The sequence below is a fragment of the Crinia signifera genome, chromosome 9, assembly GCF_055691185.1.
Source record: "Crinia signifera chromosome 9, ASM5569118v1, whole genome shotgun sequence".
Taxonomy (NCBI): domain Eukaryota; kingdom Metazoa; phylum Chordata; class Amphibia; order Anura; family Myobatrachidae; genus Crinia; species Crinia signifera.
In genome coordinates this window covers 109,671,936-109,693,935 of record NC_139225.1, presented here as the reverse complement: position 1 = coordinate 109,693,935, position 22,000 = coordinate 109,671,936, and the positions used below count along the sequence as shown (strand labels likewise).

The window sequence follows — 22,000 nt, the reverse complement described above, 5'->3', positions numbered from 1 at the left end:
TTGCTGTAAATGGGAGCTGGGTCAGATGACCCGGCATACCCGTTTACACTGCCCTCAGCCCCTGTCTTGCCCCAAGACCTGGGTAGAAGCTCCATGTAAAGGGACACGGGTTAACCCCTTTTACACCACCGCTGACCAAGGTCCATGAGGGGAAAACCCAGGTTATTGCAGCAGTGTAAAAGGGGTATAATAACTTGCAGCAATGCATGTAATGGCATATTGCATTTTAGCTTCGTAGTATATTAAAGTATGGAAATACAGATTAGTGTGTGTCCAAAAATTCATATTTTGTATATAATAAAAAAAAAACTAGCATCTCAGCTACAATCACTCAAATATCAATAAAATTCCATTCAGAAGGAAACAGCAACTCACCTGCTATCTCAAACGCATGGGTACAAGTGTCGCTGTCTTCCAGCCTCACTACCGACATTCCAGTCAGTGGTAATTTCCCCTTAAAATAAAAAAATGGCCAAATTGAAATAAAAAACACAAAACTGCCTCATAACACTGATAGATATAGTACAGTTTCCAGGCTTCAGAAGTTACTGGTATACTCTCATTCTCTGTCATTTACACGTCACCACTGGAAAAACAAAAACGCCTCTGATTACAGTGATTTTGAGTAAGTGAGAGGTTTTCCTAAAAATCATTTTTGAGTATAGGCCTGCTTGGGGTTTTAAAATGAAAAATACATACATTAATATAATATATCTCTATATCTTCTGTTCCACAGTGCTTGTTGAAAGGACAGCTTTGGCGCTGCACAACAGGAACACTAGACCTGTTTTACCTGATTTACTGTTTTCATAGCTATAACAATGCTTGTCATGTGATGTCAACTGCCTAGAATATGCAAAAACAATAACCTATATTATATGTCCAGTTCATCTTTGCGTCATTTTCCTTTGTGTGCACTTTCAAATTAACCTACACATATACACTATGCCATTGTTAATGGCTGTCGGACTGGCAGGTGATGGTGTAAATCAGGGATGGGTAACCTTTGGCCCTCCAGCTGTTGTTGGACTATGCATCCCAGCATGACCTGCAACAGTTTAACATGGTCAATCAGAAAAACTGTACTAGGGCATGCTGGGATGTGTAGTTCAACAACAGCTGGAGGGCCTAAGGTTCCCCATCCCTGGTGTAAACACTCACTGAGGCACATAACATGGACACTTCTATGGGCTACATGCAGATTCACCTCTAAGGCACATAGGCCCTTATTCAGATCGCAGTACAAATTTGTTCTCAAAATGGGCAAAACCGTGTGCACTGCAGGTGGGGCAGATGTAACATGTGCAGAGAGAGTTAGATTTGGGGAGGGTATGTTGAAACTGAAATCCAAATTGCAGTGTCAAAATAATGCAGCCGGTAACATGTGATACTCAGAAAACACTTCTGTATTGTGACTATAACAGAGAAATGATTTCCACACAATACCTGATAGATAAAGCCACTCATCCGTGGACTAGCGGACAGCATTAATAGTGCACCTGGAAACAGCAGGAAATATCTCTCCGCTTTTTCCTAGATTAGAAAAACAAATTAGATACAATCACTTCCCAGAAAACCAGCAATTAACATTATCAACATTTATATATTCATATAACGCCAACATAATACTCGGTGCTTTATAAGTGCGGACAAGCTCCCCAGTCTTCTAATTTTACAAGACTAGGGGATCAATGCAATTAGCCATGGTGATATCATGGGTGCGAGTTATGGCTGCAACGACAGCACTTTTTAAGGCAGCCCAAATTCACACAAAAGTGCAAATTTGGGCTGAAGAAAAGTGCGAGTTTTGCAATGAAACACTGAGGCAACAGCACAATGCACCTTTTGCAGATGATTGGTCGGACCCCAATGTGGTTTATTTACAGAGCCCTGTAAAACACAAACCTTCTCATCACGGTTTTGCTGAAATTTAAAAAGGACAATGATTTTATAAGGAGCAAAACACAGCTCGTCAAACCCTCGCTCTTTTAAATTTCAAGGATGAACATGATCAGAAAGGCTTTGAAACTTAGGGGGTTATTCTGGTTGGTCCGTAACCGTAGATCTGTGTGGACAATCACTTCATCGGACAATCAATTCACTGGGTGATATCCATGGGAACACCCAGCGTTTTAACGGGAGCGCCCATGAAACGCACAACAATCTGCGGCCGCCCCCACTATCTTCGGTGCGTGCACCCGGCGAACAGCCTCAGAAATGTGGCTGCGCATGCACATAACATTGGTCCCCAAAGGAGAGCCAGATGCGAACGGACCAGAATAAGGTCCTAAAACCCTAGGTACTAATAGGCAGGTAAAGCAGTGAGGCTGTACTTGTGTTTCAGCAACTGTAAATGTCTGACATCTATGTCACATACCTCACTTGCTCCACACTGTACCATAATCTGTGACATATACACAACACTGCCCAGTGTTTTAATGTCGTCTCCTTCCCAACTTTGGATCTGTTCAGAGAGAATCTGTAACTCCAGCTGTTTTCTCTTCCGTAGCTCCTGACACTGTGCCTGTAGCATGACAGATGTATAATGCTGCTTATTAATCATCACTGTAATACACGTCATACTCATCATTATAATACACATCATACCAGTGGTCAAAGTGGGCCGGTATGCAACGGTATGGCGTACCAGCACCTTTCCTCCACTGATCCGGAAATTCTTTTTAAACACTGATCAGCCTTCAGAGGAAGGCTGTGCAGCAGGAGGCAGGGGAGTGGTCATCCTGCTGCACTTACAAGAGGCAACCCTTGCACTCTTCAAGGAAGTGATGGTGCGGTGCCTGACTGTCACTGACACTGAGGGGATGGTGGCAGCGCATGAGGTGCTGGCAGGGAGGAGGAGTGCCCAGTGCGGAGGACGGGGTCCAGCAGCAGCAGCTCTCATCAGCTTCACGCATGAAGCTGCAATAGCCCTGGCATCTACTAATAATCACCGCACTGAAGCAGCACCAGCAGCTCGGGAACACTGCTTGCTCCTGTACTGCTGCTCCAGTGCAGTGATTGTTAGTAGATGTCAGCGCTGGGGCTGCCGAGTCTAGGAGCCGGAGGTCAGGTTAACCCTATGGCAGAGAGCAATGTTAACCCCTATGGCAGACAGCAATGTTGACCCCTATGGCAATGGGCAGTTTAAACCCATGGCAAGGAGCCAGAGCATGTGGCAGAGAGCATGTTAAACCCCATGGCAATGACACGCCCCTTTGTGGACACCCTCTTTTGAGTGGCCACTAACTACACCCTTTGTTTTTCCATACCCCCACTTTAAAATGTTCATGTCATACTCATCACTAGAATAGAACATGCAGTACTCATCACTACAATACAAATGTGCCCATACATAATTGAGGGGATTCTAATCCCAAACATTACCTATTATATATGGGTAGCATTAGAATTACTAACTTGTATTCATAAAGGTGCCACAAAGAGTAAGCAACACAGTACAGGATAGACATAGAAATCTGACCATTGATACATCTGTGGTTATGAAATTCGGCCCTCAGGAACCCAGGCAATTCACGTTTTCCAGGTTACCTAGCAGGTGCACAGGTGTATTCATTACTTCTGGACACATTTTAAATAGGCACAGGTGGAGCTATTATCTAACTTGTGATTCAATGAGGAGACCTGAAACTCATGTACTGTTTGGGGTCCTGAGGAATGAATTTGAGAACTAATGCAGTACACATGGGGAAACCATAGCATCATTATATACCATAAGTGGCAATACTGAAAACAATAGAGAAAATAAATAACAAGCGGAGGGCACAAGGCTGAAGTTAGCAGGTGCATACGATGGCAAGTCGCATGAAGGAACCCATTCAGTACTTGTGATCTTAAGGTATGTACACACAGTGCCAATCTGATGCCAATATCGATTAGATATCGGTGGCCGCTGGGATGCCGGCATATGCTGGCCTGGAGGGAGGTATGGTGCCAGAGGGGGGGGGGGAAGGGTAGCATGGGCCTCGCTCCAAGATAGTAGATATAGATTGTGCTGCACTGTCTATTTCTACTTTTGATTCTGATGCCACAGGCCATGTAGCGGGATCAAATCGCAATTGGGTCCGGCTATACACGGTGTGATTTTGATTACTTACTATTTCGATTTTGACTATATAGGTCATAATCTCACTGTGTGTGTACACAGCATTACTGTTAGAATGCAAAGAGATCACAAAGTCTCCCCCGAAAAAGCCTCAGCGGTGAAGGAGTTTACTGAAAAAAGTATTATTACACCAGTAAATATATGTATTTTGTTTAAAAAAAAAAAAAACTACACTTCCATTTGAAGACCGCTTCATTTCTGTTCAACATCACACTTTCCAGCGCTCCTGCTTTCTGAGAAACTCACTGCACTGTTCTGTGCCTGTGAGGATGACATACTGCAGCAACTAACAGGCTCTGTGGTAAATTCACAGTACTAGCAAACCCATGTTCAGGAGGAAACTATATCTCCACACACAAGGGGCAACCCCTCGTTGTGCTAGCCTATAGATCTATAAATATAAAAACGTACACGTATGTGTACATAGCAAGTTCTAAAAGAATGCGCAATGGTTTCTATTTTTAAAGATGACGGACGTAGAGATTTATAGAGATTAAACTCCTACTTCCTCCCCTATAGGTTGCACTATAAAATACAGATGATGCATAGTACTTTGATTACATTGTTATGATGGCTTTTGGGATTTCATTTAGAAAATAAGTGATATATTCGGAAAAAAACGATCTGCAGATGCACAGCATCACGTCTACGTGTGCGAGTCCCATCTTTCCATCTTACACTAATCCTTAGCATGAGGGAATTTTTACTCTATACAGTATGTTAATTTGCTATAGATCCAACTAACAACCACAGGGTTTATGCAAGGAGGGAAAGGAAATTCCTCCAATACAATGTTTGTTTGTTTTTAAACTAAGGGGGAGATGTATCAAATTTTGGAGAGAAAAAGTACACAAGTTTGCTTATAGCAAACTAAAACATTTGTTTTAGCAGAGTCCGGCAATGGCAAGTAGAAGCTGACTGGTTGGTATAGGTAATTTCTCCATTCATCTCACTAAGGGCCAGATGTATCAAGCTTCAAAAGTGATACAATGGAGAGTGATAAACAATCAGCCAATCATTTGCTAACTGCCATGCTGCATGCTGGGTTTGAAAAATGTCAGACAGGATCTGATTGGCTGGTTGTTTATCACTCTCCATTTTATCACTTTTGAAGCTTGATACATCTGGCCCAGAAATGTTTTAAGCACCTCCCCCCTAAACACTAGTTAAACAGTACCGCTAATCACCAATTGCATCATGTATACACAAGGAACGTTGTGGCCAAATCGTGCAGGACGGGTTGTTTATCTTTCCGCCTGTTGAATGGATCAGCAGGCTCGATAAACGACCCATGGTAACCCGCATTTTATCGTGATCATGCCCACGCATGGTACTGTAAGTGTTTAAACCATTGGTTTTTCTGATTGGTCGGAAACGTCCATATTGTTTAAAAAAATCTTGCAGTGTGTGGGCACCTTTACAGTTACATATACAGTTACCACATACAGTATATCAACTCCTTTTCAAAGGCTCTCCTCTCTTACGAAGTAATAGCCTGCTATTTGCAGGAATATGCGCAATTCCAGCGAGATCGTCACAAGATTTTACGCAGCAATTAGCTTTTCCTTTAAACTAATTTGCAAGTGAAAATCTATTCGCAGGCTACTATAATTAGAAGGGGGGGGGGGGTTGGTGGCTGTAGACCAGTAGGCTCATTCAGTCAAACTGTAATTAGGCATAACTTGCGCTAATTTAGTCAGCATTAGATTCATCTGTCAGGGGTACATTAGACAATCGGGTAAAGATACAAAAAAAATGTAAATATAGATAATGTGCACTACAGACCCTCTCTCCGCAGCCTGCACAGCCAATCACTCTTTCAGCAACAACCTGAAAAACTTGCAGGTAAAATCTTTCTAAAGTCCAGCTATTTGTATATTACTATAATATGCTAGATTACGCTGTAACACAAGAAAGTGTGAGACGTACATAGAGATGACTGGGTAGCACGACATAAGAGGGGCATCAACAAGAGGTGAGAACTGAATGCCCAAGGATCCGATAAAGGGGAAGTATACATGTATAGAGATATGCACACGTATATTACTAAACAATCACTAGGGTAAGGCATTGGGGATTTTTTTTTTCTTTTACTTGGACATCTTTTATCTAAAGCTTGCATTTAATTCTGTTCCACACATGGTTCGGGAAGATACATCAGGTGTGATTCACTGTGTGTCTGCCGTTAGAGGCAGCAGGTATAGATTTAGTGACAGTAAGCAACTTACCACAAGGGCCTTGAATGATGCAGTGGCTTTAAGAACATCTTTATGATCTGGATGTGCTTCCTGTAACAAGAGCAATTATTACTGCCATGGTTTTTTTTCCATGTTACTAGATTAAAAAAACAACAACACAAAAACACAGATTTGTGCTCATACATCATTGCTGCAGATAACATAACCACACACACACACACACACACACACACACACACACACACACACACACACACACACAACTTAAACACACAGTTAAGGTGAGATGAACCAACAACAGATAAACTCTCCCCATGGACTCTAAGAAGAGGATTTTATAGGTAAGGAATAGATTATTATAAAGGTACAGCGAGAGGACCCCATGGCAGTTTTATAAATCTGTTCTGTAGATGCGCCACGTCAATCTGCCCAAGGACAGTCCACTGATCATGTTGAATGAGCCTGTACCATGGTAGTGGTAGGTAGTCCTGCTGAAGAATATTAGGCGGAGATGCAGGTCCTGATATGCCACATGGAGTAGTCTGGGGTTGTTCCAAGGTAGGTAGCTCTTAGTTCAGATATACCAAGTAAGGAGCCATTATCATGTGGCTCCTTGCTGACTAATTGTAGACCCAATTTAGGGTAACAGTGGGGTGGGGTGCGGTGCCCCTGGACTGGTTGGGCTGGGTGGCTTTAGTGCGGCATGCCCTTACATTCTATTAACACTTTTCCCTCACTAACACTATCTCTCTCTTATTTTAATTACATTTCATTTATCTCTCTCTTTATGTATAGCTTTGGCTTCCTATCACTAATTATTAACACTTAGTATATCACTGGCATGCCGCACTGGGCCTCCTAGCTTATGATAGTTTTTGGGGTGCCATACCCTGCACCTAGATATAGCACTAGGGACCCCCAATATACAGAGAAGCCTTGACGCGGATTGGGGGCATAGCATACACCTGCGCAGGTATATGTAACCAATATCTCTGAATTCTATTATCATGTAGAGTTCAAGATTGGTTACTATTACTATTCAGTGTGCCGGGGGAACCAATGTCTTGTTACTGACTAAGTATTAACCCCTCCCTTTCATGCAGCTGAAAAGTAGTACTGAACTAATTTGAGCATCTACCACTATCTGTATGTCTGCTGAAGAATAGGCCAGATGAATAATCAAGAGGAACCATCATACCAAAGTCTGCTAGGTAGCTACCTGAACCAGTTTGTGTAAGTCATACAAGACAAAAACAAACTTAGATTTATAAAAATCCCTGTCCATTTAAATAAAGAGGGCCCACGGAACATCCAAGGCGGCCTGCTCTGGAGAGGAATCAGGTACTTGGAAGGAATGAGGATTTTCTGATTGATATGGAACCAGGGCATACAGAAGGTGACTCAAACATACCTGAAGGACAGCCAGGTCATGAAGAAGAAAAAAATAAAGTTAACAGCACAAATTGCTCAGGTCTAACACAATTGCAAGGCGGAAATATCAACGTAAGCAATATGTACAGAAGAACAGAATGTGATCGAAAAAATTCCAGAGTCATTGGAATTACAGTTTGTGATTCTTTATAATATTAAGATTCGAGTTGGATTATTACATGTAGTATTATTATATAGCATTAGCTTTTCAGTTGTTATGTAAATAATATGGTAATGTGTAAATAGTAATACTAAAACATACAATAATTATTATAACAGTAACTACTAATTAAATGTACATGTTAAAGTAGGATTGTAACTGTGCGTCCTGACCAACAGGGTGAGAGCCTTTGATGTGGGCAATATAGAAATAAAAGATGGCCCTGTTATTAATTATATATTCCAGATAGCAGTACTGAAGTGGTATTTCCGCATACCAAATTAGAATACAGTGTTTGGCAGGAAAACACTGTAGCTCAACATTTCATGTGTAGATACAGTCACAAGTATACACAGAATATAATTCTAATCACAACAGAAGCAGTTTATGCATCATGTTACATCCCTTGAAGATGGCGCTCAAGGCGCTCATATCCATGGATCATTTTCTGCATGTCGTCTGCTTAATATGCCTCTCAATGAATTTACTACAAGGACAAAAATCCTTTTAAACGCTGACGCAGGTATTGTTAATTATCGTCTATTGTTAAAAAAAAATGAGCGCGGCACTAAATATATATATATATATTTGTTTTGTTTTTCTGTCTTGGTTCGCTGTAGTATAGCAGTTTGCACTGCAGTCGGGTGAAGGGAGGGGTACACTGTGCCGTTCTAGGAAAAGAAAAGCATCAAATGTGTTCAGAAAAGCCTGAAGGTAAACCACTTGTAGAAACTTCTCCGAACCACTGGTAACCGCTTCATCAAACGTCAGCCAGGGTTTTCCAAACTGCCCAGAGGCTTTTACTATGCATAGTCATGCACCTTACAATACTGAGCTAGTTTAAAATAGAACATTTTGAAACAAAAAAATATATGTATTTTGGTTTCTTATGTGTAATAGATGTTACTAACAAGCTCAAATCGGCCTATAAAATCATTGGTCATATAAAGACCCAGGAGCTTCTTTAAAGGGGTTAACCCTTCGTTTGCTGGTATACCCTCCTACCTCCATTATCTTAACTGATGTGATTGAAAAAGAACACGTGCCAGCATATGACAAATTAGCTTTTTCCATTCAAGAATTGACTGCGCCTAGGAGATTACATACCACTAAACAGTAGTAAATAGAAAGCACTAAATACATTCATACGGTCAAGTGACGGTGTAAGCACTGGTACAGGATTCTGACCATCAGGATACAGATTGAATCCTGTGTAGCAGAAAATCTGCAGTGCAAGCACTATCCTGAGTGGGGCAGAGAACCTGCAGTGTAAGCCCTGCCCTTTGTGTGGCCGAGTACCTGCAGTGTGAGCCTTGTCCTTTGTGTGGCAGAGTACCTGCAGTGTGAGCCCTGTCCTGTGGGTGTGTCAGAGTACCTGCAGAGTAAGCCCTGTCCGGTGCGAGGCAGAGTACCTACAGTGTAGGCTATGTCCTGTGCGTGGCAGAGTACCTGCAGTGTAAGCCCTGTCCTTTTTGTGTGTGTGGCAGAGTACCTGTAGTGTGAGCCCTGTCCTGTGTACGTGGCAGAGTACCTGCAGTGTGAGCCCTGTCCGGTGCGTGGCAGAGTACTTGCAGTGTAAGCCCTGTCCGGTGCGTGGCAGAGTACCTGCAGTGTAGGCCTTGTCCTGTGCGTGGCAGAGTACCTGCAGTGTAAGCCATGTCCTGTGTGTGTGTGTGTGTGGGGGGCAGAGTACCTGCAGAGTAAGCCCTGTCCGGTGCGAGGCAGAGTACCTACAGTGTAGGCTATGTCCTGTGCGTGGCAGAGTACCTGCAGTGTAAGCCCTGTCCTGTGGGTGTGTGTGGGGGGGGCAGAGTACCTGCAGAGTAAGCTCTGTCCGGTGCGAGGCAGAGTACCTACAGTGTAGGCTATGTCCTGTGCGTGGCAGTGTACCTGCAGTGTAAGCCCTGTCCTGTGGGTTTGTGTGTGGGGGTCAGAGTACCTGCAGAGTAAGCTCTGTCCGGTGCGAGGCAGAGTACCTACAGTGTAGGCTATGTCCTGTGCGTGGCAGAGTACCTGCAGTGTAAGCCCTGTCCTTTTTGCGTGTGTGGCAGAGTACCTGTAGTGTGAGCCCTGTCCTGTGTACGTGGCAGAGTACCTGCAGTGTGAGCCCTGTCCGGTGCGTGGCAGAGTACCTGCAGTGTAAGCCCTGTCTGGTGTGTGGCAGAGTACCTGCAGAGTAAGCCCTGTCCAGTATGTGGCAGAGTACCTGCAGTGTAGGCCTTGTCCTGTGCGTGGCAGAGTACCTGCAGTGAAAGCCATGTCCTGTGTGTGTGTGGGGCAGAGTACCTGCAGTGTGGGCCTTGTCCGGTGCGTGGCAGAGTAATTGCAGTGTAGGCCTTGTCCTGTGCTTGGCAGAGTACCTGCAGTGTAAGCCATGTCGTGTGTGTGTGTGTGTGGCAGAGAACCTGCAGTGTAAGCCCTGTCTTATGTGTGGCAGAGTTTCTGCCAAACACAGTATTTATACAATATTTCCTGTCCCTACTATTTGCCAGTAAATTCGATTTTGAATACTTGTGTGGAGCCTACTTTTATGCTATTAAGAGTTTTAAAAGCAATAGTGCAACCAATCGCATCATCAAAACATCACAGCCGCACAACATATTTCAGGAGACACAGTATGTGTGTTGACCTTCCGGGAGGCAAGGGACTCATCAACTCAAGTGAGTGAGTAAATGACTAAGGCAGGACTGAAGGTTACAGGGCAGAATCATTAGCGAAAAAGGGAAGGAAGGCTAGCCGGAAGCCTCGGAGTTTGAAAGCAGACAAATCAAGGTCTTCCAATAGCACAAAGTAGTCATGTGAGACCCCTATCAGGCAAAATCAAGAAGGTCACACATCCCAGCTGCTATTATGTAATATTGCTTACAGTGCATGCACTTGCAGTTCAATCAGTGATAATGATCCAAAAGCCCCATTTACCTCCATATGCCTTTCCAGTTCCTGAAGACCAACGACATATTTTTCTAGTCTGATAAAGGGTTTGCTGAGGCTTGTTGTCAGTATCAGGATTCCTGGGCCAGCTGCTCCTTGTGCTTCCATAAACTTCTCCAATTCATCACTAAGCAAAGAACACTGCAGTTACTAGGCATCATAGTCACTATTGATAACGTACAATGCGAAATACCCCAGTAAAAACGTTAATACCGCAAGTAACACAAAAGTCCCTACAAAGCTTCATTACCAATTCCTTCCATAAACACATGTCCAAACTGGCCTTCAAAGGTTGCAAGAACACACAAGAACAGTAATAAAAAGAACAATAGTGGTAAAATCTACTATTACAACAACAAGAACATTAATTCTAAAGCCCCATACACACTAGGAGATATTGTTAACAATATCGCTCAGAAAGGGGCTTCTGAAAGATATTGGTCACGATATCGTCTAGTGTGGACACAATATTGTTAACGATGCACACTCATGCAGGTCAATTTGGCAATATAGCCAAACGGCCTGCATATTCAGGGGATCCCGGTGATGTCACTGAACGGTATAGGCAGGAAAGCACTGCAATTAGCACCTTCTAAATGCTGTAATCTTACTACGAATGGCTACAGTATAACAATGTGTGCATGTTGTACACATATCATGTATCCAAGATTCTGTAGAATAAAAAAAAAATCGTATGCTGGGAAACTATTACCCTGGGCTGCAATTAGGTCATTTCCCACGTAATTGGCAGTAAATCTCAGGAGCTACACAACAAATGTCAAACCCAATGATGTTGATCGGTAATGTTCAGTTGTTGAATGGTACTTCCAGGAAATGCACCTGACGAAGACCACTCTATCCCCCTGTGTGCACCCATCTTCCAATGGATGGATGTATCTCAGACCACACTGTTATGGCCACTTAGGTGGAACAGCCAGATCTGCCCATAGGCATGCCAGAGGCTGTGTCACCCAGATAATCTCTTCTCTACTTTTGATAAGAATGAGTTCTATGCTGCTATATTTAGAAATAAAATGGCTTTAATAGTCAGGCTGACAAATATGGTGACTTTTCTTTTAGTAGAAATAGCAGGGGAAATCACTAGGAAAACACAGGGTACAGAACTTAGAACTAACTTCTCCTGAAGTAGATTTTTTTTTTAAATAGGTGACAAAAAAATTACAAATAAAACCGATTGTGATCTTGTGACAGCAAGGATTTAATTATAATTACCAAATATGTGTAAAAGGAAAAAGAGCTCAATCACTTGCAGGAGCAAATTTACTAAAGTATGAGAAGGTGCTAGATAAATGAACAGTCAATTCCGATTGGTTGCTATAGGCAACCAATCTTAATTTTAAAAACTCACATGAAAATTGACTCTGTAGTCTTATATTATGAAAACAGTCTAGTAGAGTGATGAAGGATAGATAATGAATTTGGGTACTTGCCTGTGCTGAGTGAGTACATTAACAGCTGTAGGGTGATTTGCACAGTACGCCAAGTATAAACACTTAAATTGATTAAAGTAACTCAAAAAAAATCCTCCAAGTTTTTGGTGATTTTCTGGTATCCTGTCATAAGAAAATGTTTATATACATTAACATAATTAGACAGCTCAATGGAATATATTCAATATACACAAATACCTCTTTCCAACGTAGGCCAGTATCCAATTAGCTGTGGTAATTTACCATAGCTAATGGATTTGGCTAGGGCTATTCAATTAGCTGTGGTAATTTACCATAGCTAATGGATTTGGCCAGGGCTATTCAATTAGCTGTGGTAATTTACCATAGCTAATGGATTTGGCCAGGGCTATTCAATTAGCCTTAGGCACCGGAAGCATAATATACGATAAGCAGCCCTTGGAGCAGCGATAACACATGGCATCAGGAATTTATCATGGATCCCATGTGTTATCGCACAATAACTAGACATTTTTCTCCTGGGAAAAAAAAGGGACTATAATTGTATAGACAGGTAACGACCATTGGTCATAAACATGCTAACAGTCGGGCTAATTGGATACCACCCATAAGCTCTGTCTGAACTAAATATCAGAAATGATTTCTTCTTCTATGGTTCTAATCACATCAAATAGCTACGAGAAATGTGTGGCTAGGCTGAGCATCTTTCTAAAAGTGTGCGACATTTGTACATACATGTGTGACTGAGCGGTGTGTGAATCTGTCTAAAACGGCTGTGATGTGAGTAGCTGCAACAATTCTTCATGCAAAGTTCTGTGGTGCTTCATATCCAACTTTGTAAGTGTGTAAAGCCAGATCTTGTGCAGCCTAGTGTATTTTGTACACTGTGAGTGGCTTTAACCAAGATGCAAAGTGCGCTAATTGTCACAGTCAAGCTGGGCGCCTCACGCCGTATGGCATCCAGAAACCCGTTTTGCAGTGAAAATGATTTCCACTTTAAATAAAATATGGAGATTTCTTACCAAATCTCTCACTTTCTGATAATCTCGCCCTAATACCTCTCACTCTTAGTGTTTTAGTACATGTGTACTTAGGGGGATAATTCAGACCTGGATGCTGGGTTGCAAGATTTCAGAGCCCAGTGATCAGGTAAACCCTGGCCAGCCGCAGCATTTGCAATCCCCCGCCCATGTCCACGGTTGTGAATGGGATCACAGCTGTGAACGAGGGGAAAACCATTTAAATTCTCTTACCGTCAAATGGTTTTCCCCTATCGTCGCAGTAAGTACTGACTCAGCGCTGCGATGGCCATGGGGAGAAAGAGACAGCTGGTGTTGTCAGTGGCTCTCTCTCCCAACAGCCAGGAAATGTCTTCGTTCCTGCACCCAGAGTTTTAATCACCCAGCAGGTAGCCTGCGATTACTAGCCATCATGGGCTCCTGTCGCATAAATTGCTCATGTATGTGTGTGGCGTACCGTGCGCATACACGGTCTTTCGATAATGCATTTCAACCAGAATCAGGCCCATAGTTCTTAGGGCTCTGTTAATGGTGTGAGTTTCTTCCTTCACATTTATAAAATATCCTGCTACCTTTATTGTATAGTTTGCATCAGCTTCATAAATAAGACAGTGACATCTAGTGGATAAATATATGAACTGCTCACAAATTTTCTTGCAAACAATAATTATGGTAACTTTAAATTTATTCACAATACTAGTTTCTACCGGCATTTCTGGCCACTGATGCAGTAGTATCTTTTTTTTTAATTAAAAGTGGGCAGAGACATTTGCCAGCCCGGCACGCCACTCCTCTACAGCCTGTCCCTTCTCCACTGGAGCCCGCCAGGTACACCCGGCTGCAATCCCCGCAACCTATGCCCTCTCCGCTGGGCTGCAATCCCTGCCGCCTGTCCCCTCTACCTTTCCGGGTGCAACCGGTTGCAATCCCCGATGTCTGTCCCCTCTCTGCTGGAGCCCACCAGGTACATCCGGCTGCAATCCCTTGCCGCCTGTCCCGTCCCCGCTTCTGCCCACCGGGTGCACCTGGCTGAGGGTGTGGATCAGTTGGTCACCAGCAAGTTGTTAGGCAGTCATTAGGTCGACATGTGTTTAGGTCGACATGAGGTTAGGTCAACAGTCAAAAGGTCGACATGGGTTTTTTCACCGTTTTGACCCGAATGTCGACACAGTCGACATGGACACAGGTTAAAGTGTACCGCTGCGCTCGCCATGCTTCAGGCTCGGTGACGTGCTGTGCTCAGCACACTATTTTATTCTCCCACCATGCCCTAGTGGATGGTAGGGCATGGAATGCCACCTGTCGGCACATGTCGCCTCAAAAAAACTGTGAAAAACCCAATGTCGACCTTTTGACTGTCGACCTAACTCATGTCGACCTAGACACATGTCGACCTAATGACTGTCTAACAACTTGCTGGTGACCCAATGACCGTATCCCCTGGCTTCAATCCCTGCCGCCTGTCCTGTTTCCGCTGCTGCCCGCTGGGTGCACCCGACTGCAAACCCCTGCCGCCTGTCCCATCTCTGCTGCTGCCCACCGGGTGCACCTGGCTGTAATCCCCACTGCCTGTCCCCTCTCCCCTTCCACCCAGCTGAAATCCCTGTGGAAAATGCACTGGAGCCTGCCAGGTGCACCTGGCTGTGATCCTCGCCACCTTTGTCTTATGTGAATTTTGACTTATTCTGTGGGAATTTTGGCTCATTCCATGGGTATTATGCATCATTCCGTGTGTATATGGTGAGGTACATTACACTTAAGAACACTCCCCCATTTTCATGGACACTCCCCTTTTGCGTGGCCACATCCATCCATTTCTGGAGCTGGCACTTGTATTTTTCTATACCCACCCACTTCGAACGCTGATTTACACTGTAATGATATGCTGTACATTATATTATTATGATCATTAGTTAGGTCACTAACAAAATCAAGTAATAACAAGGATTCTTACTTTGTACATTCTTCTAATGCCTGACACAGCATTTGCTGAAATGTGAAGATTTCCTCAAAATTTCCCAGAAGTGAAGTTATTTCTCCAGCGCCCAATCTGAAAAGCAAATGTTTTCGCATAAATCAACAGTTTGTCGAACCCCATTCACAGCTCTAGATCAGTGGTTCCAAAAATCGGGCCCTACAGCACGTGGGGGGTCCTTCCTTGGCACAATTTAAATAACAAGCCCTACCTGTAGATGTTTTAAAATGTGTCAGTGAGTAATGAGTACACTTGTATACATACCCTCCAACATGACCCATGCCATTAGGCACAAAGTGCTCTGTTCCTGGACTTCCCTGCCAGTGGCAGTTACAGAGGTTGGACTCCAGCACAGACCAAAATTCAAAGAGGGGGGGGTCACATCAACTGCCAGTGAGTCCGGGACAGTGATGGTTGGAGTGGCATTTGGTGTGGCTCCCCTTTTTGAATATTGGACTGTGCTGCAGCCCCACCTCTGCAACTGGTAAGGAAGTCCAGAAACAGAGCCTTTTGTACCTAATGGAATGAGCCATGTTGGAGGGTATGTGTATACCTACTGGGTGACCTGGACATTGTGAACTGTTGACTAATTATTCTCCGTACAATGCTGCCACATATTACGGCTGTACTATGCAATAATAAAATATTAACTAGCTGTGAATGAGAGTATGACATAGGGGACAACAGTTCTGGTCAATGATGTTATTTAGAAGTCCAGTTTAAGGGTTGCATTCCCCTCACTGAAATATATTGTAATCTACTTTAATGTGTATAGCAGGGGTCTTCAACCCGTGGCCCGCGGGCCACGAGTGGCCCGACTTGTTTTGCCTGGCCCGCCAGTCAAAAAATTCTTGCATGAAAAAAAAAAAATCCTTCCGCGCTGTCCTCTTAGCAGAGGGACGCGGCGGAGGATGCTGCTGGGTGACGTGGAGGCTGGGGCGGGCGGGACTGTGCGCAGACATGCGCATTGTCCACTTCCTGACGCCGCGCACACGTCCCGCCCGTGCCCTTTCAGACAGCCGGGAGGAGACTGACAACAGCCGCCAGCCGCGCACCTCAGCCAGCACCTGTCCCTTCTTAGAAGCAAACACAGACGCCGCCAGCAGCAGCAGCAGCCGCCGCCCTCTGCAAGGGACACTGAGGTAGGTGCCTCCGGAGAGGGTGAGCTGTCTGTTTTTGAAGGTGGGGGTGGGGGTGAGGGAGAGGTGAGCTGGCGAGGGTGAGGTGAGCTGGCTTAGAAGGCTGCGTTTAGTATTTTTTTTTTTGGGGGGGGGGGGGGGGGGGGTGATTGAGGATCTGGGAAAAAGATAGACGATCTGGGAAACAGATGACTGAGGAACAACACCACACCTGATTTCATTGCTGTTACTGAGTATGAATGCACACACATTCTAACATTATGGTGGAGGCTTTAAACCAGGGCTGGGCAATTGCAACCCTCCAGATGTTGATGAACTACACATCCCAGGATGCTTTGTATTAGTTTTGCTATGTGGCCATGCTGAAACTGATGCAAGGCATGCTGGGATGTGTAGTTCATCAACATCTGGAGGGCCGCAATTGCCCAGCCCTGCTTTAAACACATAATTGCCTACCTGACCCTCTCCATGAGGGAGAAAAAGCTCTGTTCCTGGGCTTCCCTGGTAATGTATGATTGCCATCACCTGTGGTGAAACACCTTTCTTATCAATTAACTAGCTCACCAGAGGTGATGGCAATCATACGCATTTTCTCCCTCATGGAGAAGGTCATACACATCACACACACATACCAATAGTACACAAACACAGTACACCAGATACATATATACGTAGCACACCTCACACATTGGACAGATACACAAACACATAACTCACCACAACACACACCCGCATTCACTACAACACACACCCAAAAACAGTACAACACACAAACACATTGCACAGATACACAAAACACACAGCACACTACACATACACATATATACGTAGCGCACCTCACAGACTTGCACATTGGAGCAAATAAATGCATCATAGGTGATAATCTCAGGAGTGGATGTGAAATTCATCAACACACACAAGCTTTCAAGTCAGGAGCAGTGTGTTTTAAACACCACCACCACACCTGAATTCATTGCTGTCATTGCGTATCGATGCAAACAAATTCTAATATTATGGCGGAGGTTTTAACAAATTACAATCTTGGGCCTTTGGCACAGCATAAGACTAAGACGAAATTTAACAGCAATTTTGGAAATTAAAAACCCCCCAAGGTTTTCCCAGGCAACATCGGGCAGGTCAGCTAGTTAAAAATATACAGTAGTCTGTACATATTATACTACGGGAGGTACTTGTTTCCTAGCACGGCCACAATCGTTGGGATCGTGTACCTTTAAGTTAAGGTACACGATCCCAACGATGGACCCGATTTCCTTTGAAATCAGGTCCATTTTGCCGGCAAAGGTAAAAAATCGGGGGCATCGCGTCGGTCGGGACCATTAACATTGGTCCCGACGCGACCAATGCGATGCCCACGATTTCCCCATAGGCTTCAATGTTAAAATATTTTAACATTGAAGCCTATGCGCGCCCGACGCGATGCCCCCGATTTCTCCATAGGCTTCAATGTTAAAATATTTAACATTGAAGCCTATGTGATGGACCCGATTTGTCCATAGGCTTCAATGTTAAATTATTTTAACATTGAAACTGAGTCCATTTAACATAGGAAAAAATGGGAAAAGGCCGAATAAGGGCCATTTCTCATTGGGTATGGCCCCGTCATGTGTGTAAAAAATAATGGCCCCCCATTGTGGCCACCACCCCCACGATTGACGCGAACCCGAAGCGTGGCGGCCACAATGGGGGGCCATTATTTTTTACACACATGACGGGGCCATACCCAATGAGAAATGGCCCATATTGGCCCTTTTACCATTTTTTACCATGTTAAATGGACTCAGTTTCAATGTTAAAATAATTTAACATTGAAGCCTATGGACACGATGGACCCGATTTCTTCATAGGCTTCAATGTTAAAATAATTTAACATTGAAGCCTATGGACACGATGGACCCGATTTCTCCATAGGCTTCAATGTTAAATTATTTTAACATTGAAGCCTATGGAGAAATCGGGTACATCGCGTCGGTCGCGTCGTGTGCGTTTTGGTATGCACCCGACGCGACCGACACGATTTTTTCCGACACGACCACCACGATAGAAATCGTGGTGGCCGTGCTAGGAAACAAGTACCCTACGGGATTTTGCATGTCCTTTGTGAAAACAAAAAAACTGGGTATATATGTATAAGGTCATTTTCAATGTATATTGTACTTTATCTAATTGAATGTGGTACAGCACTGCAAACCCCTTTGTGGCTCCATAAAAAAAAAAATTAGAATAATAAATACTTTACTTTTTTGAGAAGTAAATTAATAACATGCAAATAGAAGTAATAGGTAAACTATTTTGAATAGAGAAAAGTCCATCTTCAAGATATAGAGTATTCAATGCCGTCGTCAAGCCCCAGACGGCGGACTATACGGCGGGCAGTGCCGATAGCTCACCGTCAGAGTATTCAACGACCTCCCTTTAACTCACCGTTTCCACCTCGCTTCTTTTCAGCGAGGTGGAAACGGCGAGTGTGGCCATCAAAACGGCGGGGCTCGCTGCATTTGCGGCAAACCTCGTCGTTAGGAATTCTCCCAAACATTGAATTGGGGGGATGGAAGGCGAGGATGGCTTTTCCTCTATGAAAATAAACTATCCTCGCCATACAAAGCCCTCTCGCTGCCACATTGAACACACCCTATTATAGCAACAATTTCCTAAGCGAGGAAAAAAAGATTAGAAAACAAGACCTCCCAACCCTTTCTATGGATTGCAGATGTAAGCTTGGGTACCTCTAATGCTGTGTACACACGGGGGAGATATATTGCTCAGCCATATATTGCTGAGCAATATGTGTACACACGGGGGAGATATATTGCTCAGCCATATATTGCTGAGCAATATATGGCTGAGCCATATATTGCTCAGTTTCTCCTGTTCATCAGCGACCAGAGATGGTCGCTGATGAAAAAGAGACTGCCGGGGGGAGCCCGGCAGTGATAATCAGCTGGTCGCAGGAGCATGTTCCTGCGACCAGCGATCACCACAGGGGCAAAAACGGGAGCGCGCACCCGGCGATATATCGCCGGTGCACACTCCCATTGCAGGCAATATGGTCGCTGAGCGACCATATTTCCCGCGATTTTGGACAAAATCGCCCCCGTGTGTACCTTAACTGCAAAGTATCATACACAAGAACTTTGTACATCTCCCCTTCCTTGTGTTCCCTCCACATCTAACCATTTGGTCATGAGAACAGGAAACGTGTGTCACTGTAAGGTCAGACTGTCCCCGGAGTTGTTAAATATTTAGGGGGAAATTTACTAAAGGAAATTTGTAAAAAATAGGTGTATTTGTATCCAGAAATACACTTATTTTTGATATTTACTATCCCGAAAATACGGCAATTCGTATTCGTATTGATAGCACATCAATACGAATTGTCGTATTTTCGGGATAAAAAATATCAAAAATAAGTGTATTTCTGGATACAAATACACCTATTTTTTTTACAAATTTACTTTAGTAAATTTCCCCCTTAGTGTTGCTCAGCCCACATCTTAAGGATGGATTATTAAAGTTGCATTCCAGCCTACTATAGCAATAACAGCACTGCTAATATTTAACAATTAAAACACAATGCCCAAATGAACGACAACACATATAATTTCAAAAAGAAGAAAAAAATGGACGATAGTGGAATTTTCTCGCTAATTACAGCTTGGCCACAATTCAACTCCAGTTAAAGGCGTCACTTGACGTACTTATCAGATGACTGAAGAGGCTTGAGGTATGATGACAGGAGTAACTGAAGTTCTTTAGCATAGCTCCGCTCTGTTTCCAGAATATTCTGCACTACCTTCAAAACAGAGGAATATATAAAAATAGAAATATTACACAATAGCATTTCAGCAGGACTATATAGCCGTTAGGAGTATTATGGGGCCAGTAGGAAGGGATTTCAGTATAGGTGCATGCTTTTATACTGGTGGGCAATATCTAAAGCCTTGCCGGTAGTAGCGTGACAAGGCAAGCCAAAGTACCACAAGTCCCTGGCTATCTCCACAGAAATCAATAACAAATTTACCAATACTGTTAAAAATGGAAAAAAGGTAATGTTGCCCATAGCAACAAATCAGATGCAATAAAGAAATGATAGAGAGAATCTGATTGGTTGGTATGAGCAACATCACTGCTTTCATTTTTAGAAGCTTTCCTACAGATAAAGATCCTGACCCCCTCATCAGTGCCAGAACTGGAGGGTTATCGTAATTGAGCAGCTTCCATTCACGGTTCTTAGAGGCAGGATCATTGAATAAATGGTATGCTGATCCTTATAGTGACATATGGATCCTGTCAAGCCTCCAAGTTGAGGCAGCATTCAATTTACTAATACATAAATATATCATTCAAAGTAGGTGCTATTATCATGTACTGTCACCAGAACATATACAGCTTGCTGTAGCTGGAGGATTATCATTTGTTTGCTAATGTACGTATGTATGTACCTATGTATGATCTGTGCATTGCTGTGTGCATGTGGTGCCGAATGACTCACTGACGGTCGGGATTCCAACAGGGTAGTCTTAAGGGCATTGTGGGCCCTAGGCAAAGCAATACACTGGGGCCCTTCCTTAAGTTAAAAAAAAAAAATCACAACTTCCTGCGGTGTCTCTCCACCCACTATCTGCCACCCAACAATTAGCAGCTAACAGCCAGTAACTGTTTGGCTGGAGACCGGTAGAGAATGTTTTCCAGTAGCTCTGATGTTGTGAAATTCACAACCAAAGCAGTCACGGAGCAATCTCTACTAGCCCCAAAAGAAACTCCGGAGACACCAGCAAACCCATGCACAAAGGCCCCTAGAATTGTGGGGCCCTAGGAGGACAGCTGCCCAGTAAGCCCATGCATAAAGATGGCCCTGGATTCCAATGGTCGTTTCTCCAACATCAGAATCCTGACTTACAATGGATATTTTCCCATGTGGTTTTCACGTGGGAATAGAATAGGTGGCAAGCACAGCGAGCCACCGAGCCTGGAAGGGTGCTCGTTCCCCTGTCTAGCTCATCTGCTGATCCATTGCACCGTGCAGGGGGATTGTTTTCCCTAATCATGTAGCAGTGTCTCACTTATTTCTAACTCTATAGAATTATTTCAGATGTCCAAGGTTTGTGAAGTAGTTGTCCAGGAAGGATATGAGGAGTGAAAGGAGAAGTACAACAGAATGGAAATGGTTCTCTCTTGTAATAAGTGCAACCAAAGTGAATCTTACCCTGAACCTCTAGGACAGGGCTGTCCAACTCGGTCCTCAAGATTTACCAATAGATCACATTTTGCAGATGACCTAGCTGGTGCACAGCTGCTGCCACTGCTAACTGTCACATTTCAAACATGTGCTGCATTCATGCTCAACACACTGGCCTGGAAAATATGAATTGTCGGGTTGATCTCGAGGACTGGTTTGCCCACCCCTGCTCTAGATAATGGCTTTCTCACATATACTACTTGTCACTATGACATGTAATAAACTGGTAATGTGAACTCACAGCAATGTATTTATATTTCAGATATTAAAGAGGATCTAGAACTTCAGGGCTCTAAAACAGGGGAGACTATATTATAGGCCAGAAATGTGCAATATA

At 43.7% G+C, this 22,000-nt stretch overlaps 1 protein-coding gene across 4 annotated transcripts in view; it reads right to left on the bottom strand.

Annotated features, from left to right (window-relative positions):
* Positions 1 to 22,000, bottom strand: part of ARHGEF6 (Rac/Cdc42 guanine nucleotide exchange factor 6) — a 79,615-nt gene that overhangs the window by 25,198 nt on the left and 32,417 nt on the right. For all 4 annotated transcript variants that reach the window (XM_083159486.1, XM_083159487.1, XM_083159489.1 and 1 more), the window contains exons 7-14: positions 20,123 to 20,217; positions 15,247 to 15,342; positions 12,295 to 12,417; positions 10,832 to 10,970; positions 6,352 to 6,411; positions 2,378 to 2,524; positions 1,447 to 1,533; positions 376 to 454 (exon numbers count right to left, since the gene is read on the bottom strand). In XM_083159486.1, the coding sequence (XP_083015612.1) occupies positions 376 to 454; positions 1,447 to 1,533; positions 2,378 to 2,524; positions 6,352 to 6,411; positions 10,832 to 10,970; positions 12,295 to 12,417; positions 15,247 to 15,342; positions 20,123 to 20,217 (826 nt within the window). The remainder of the gene's footprint in view (positions 1 to 375; positions 455 to 1,446; positions 1,534 to 2,377; positions 2,525 to 6,351; positions 6,412 to 10,831; positions 10,971 to 12,294; positions 12,418 to 15,246; positions 15,343 to 20,122; positions 20,218 to 22,000) is intronic.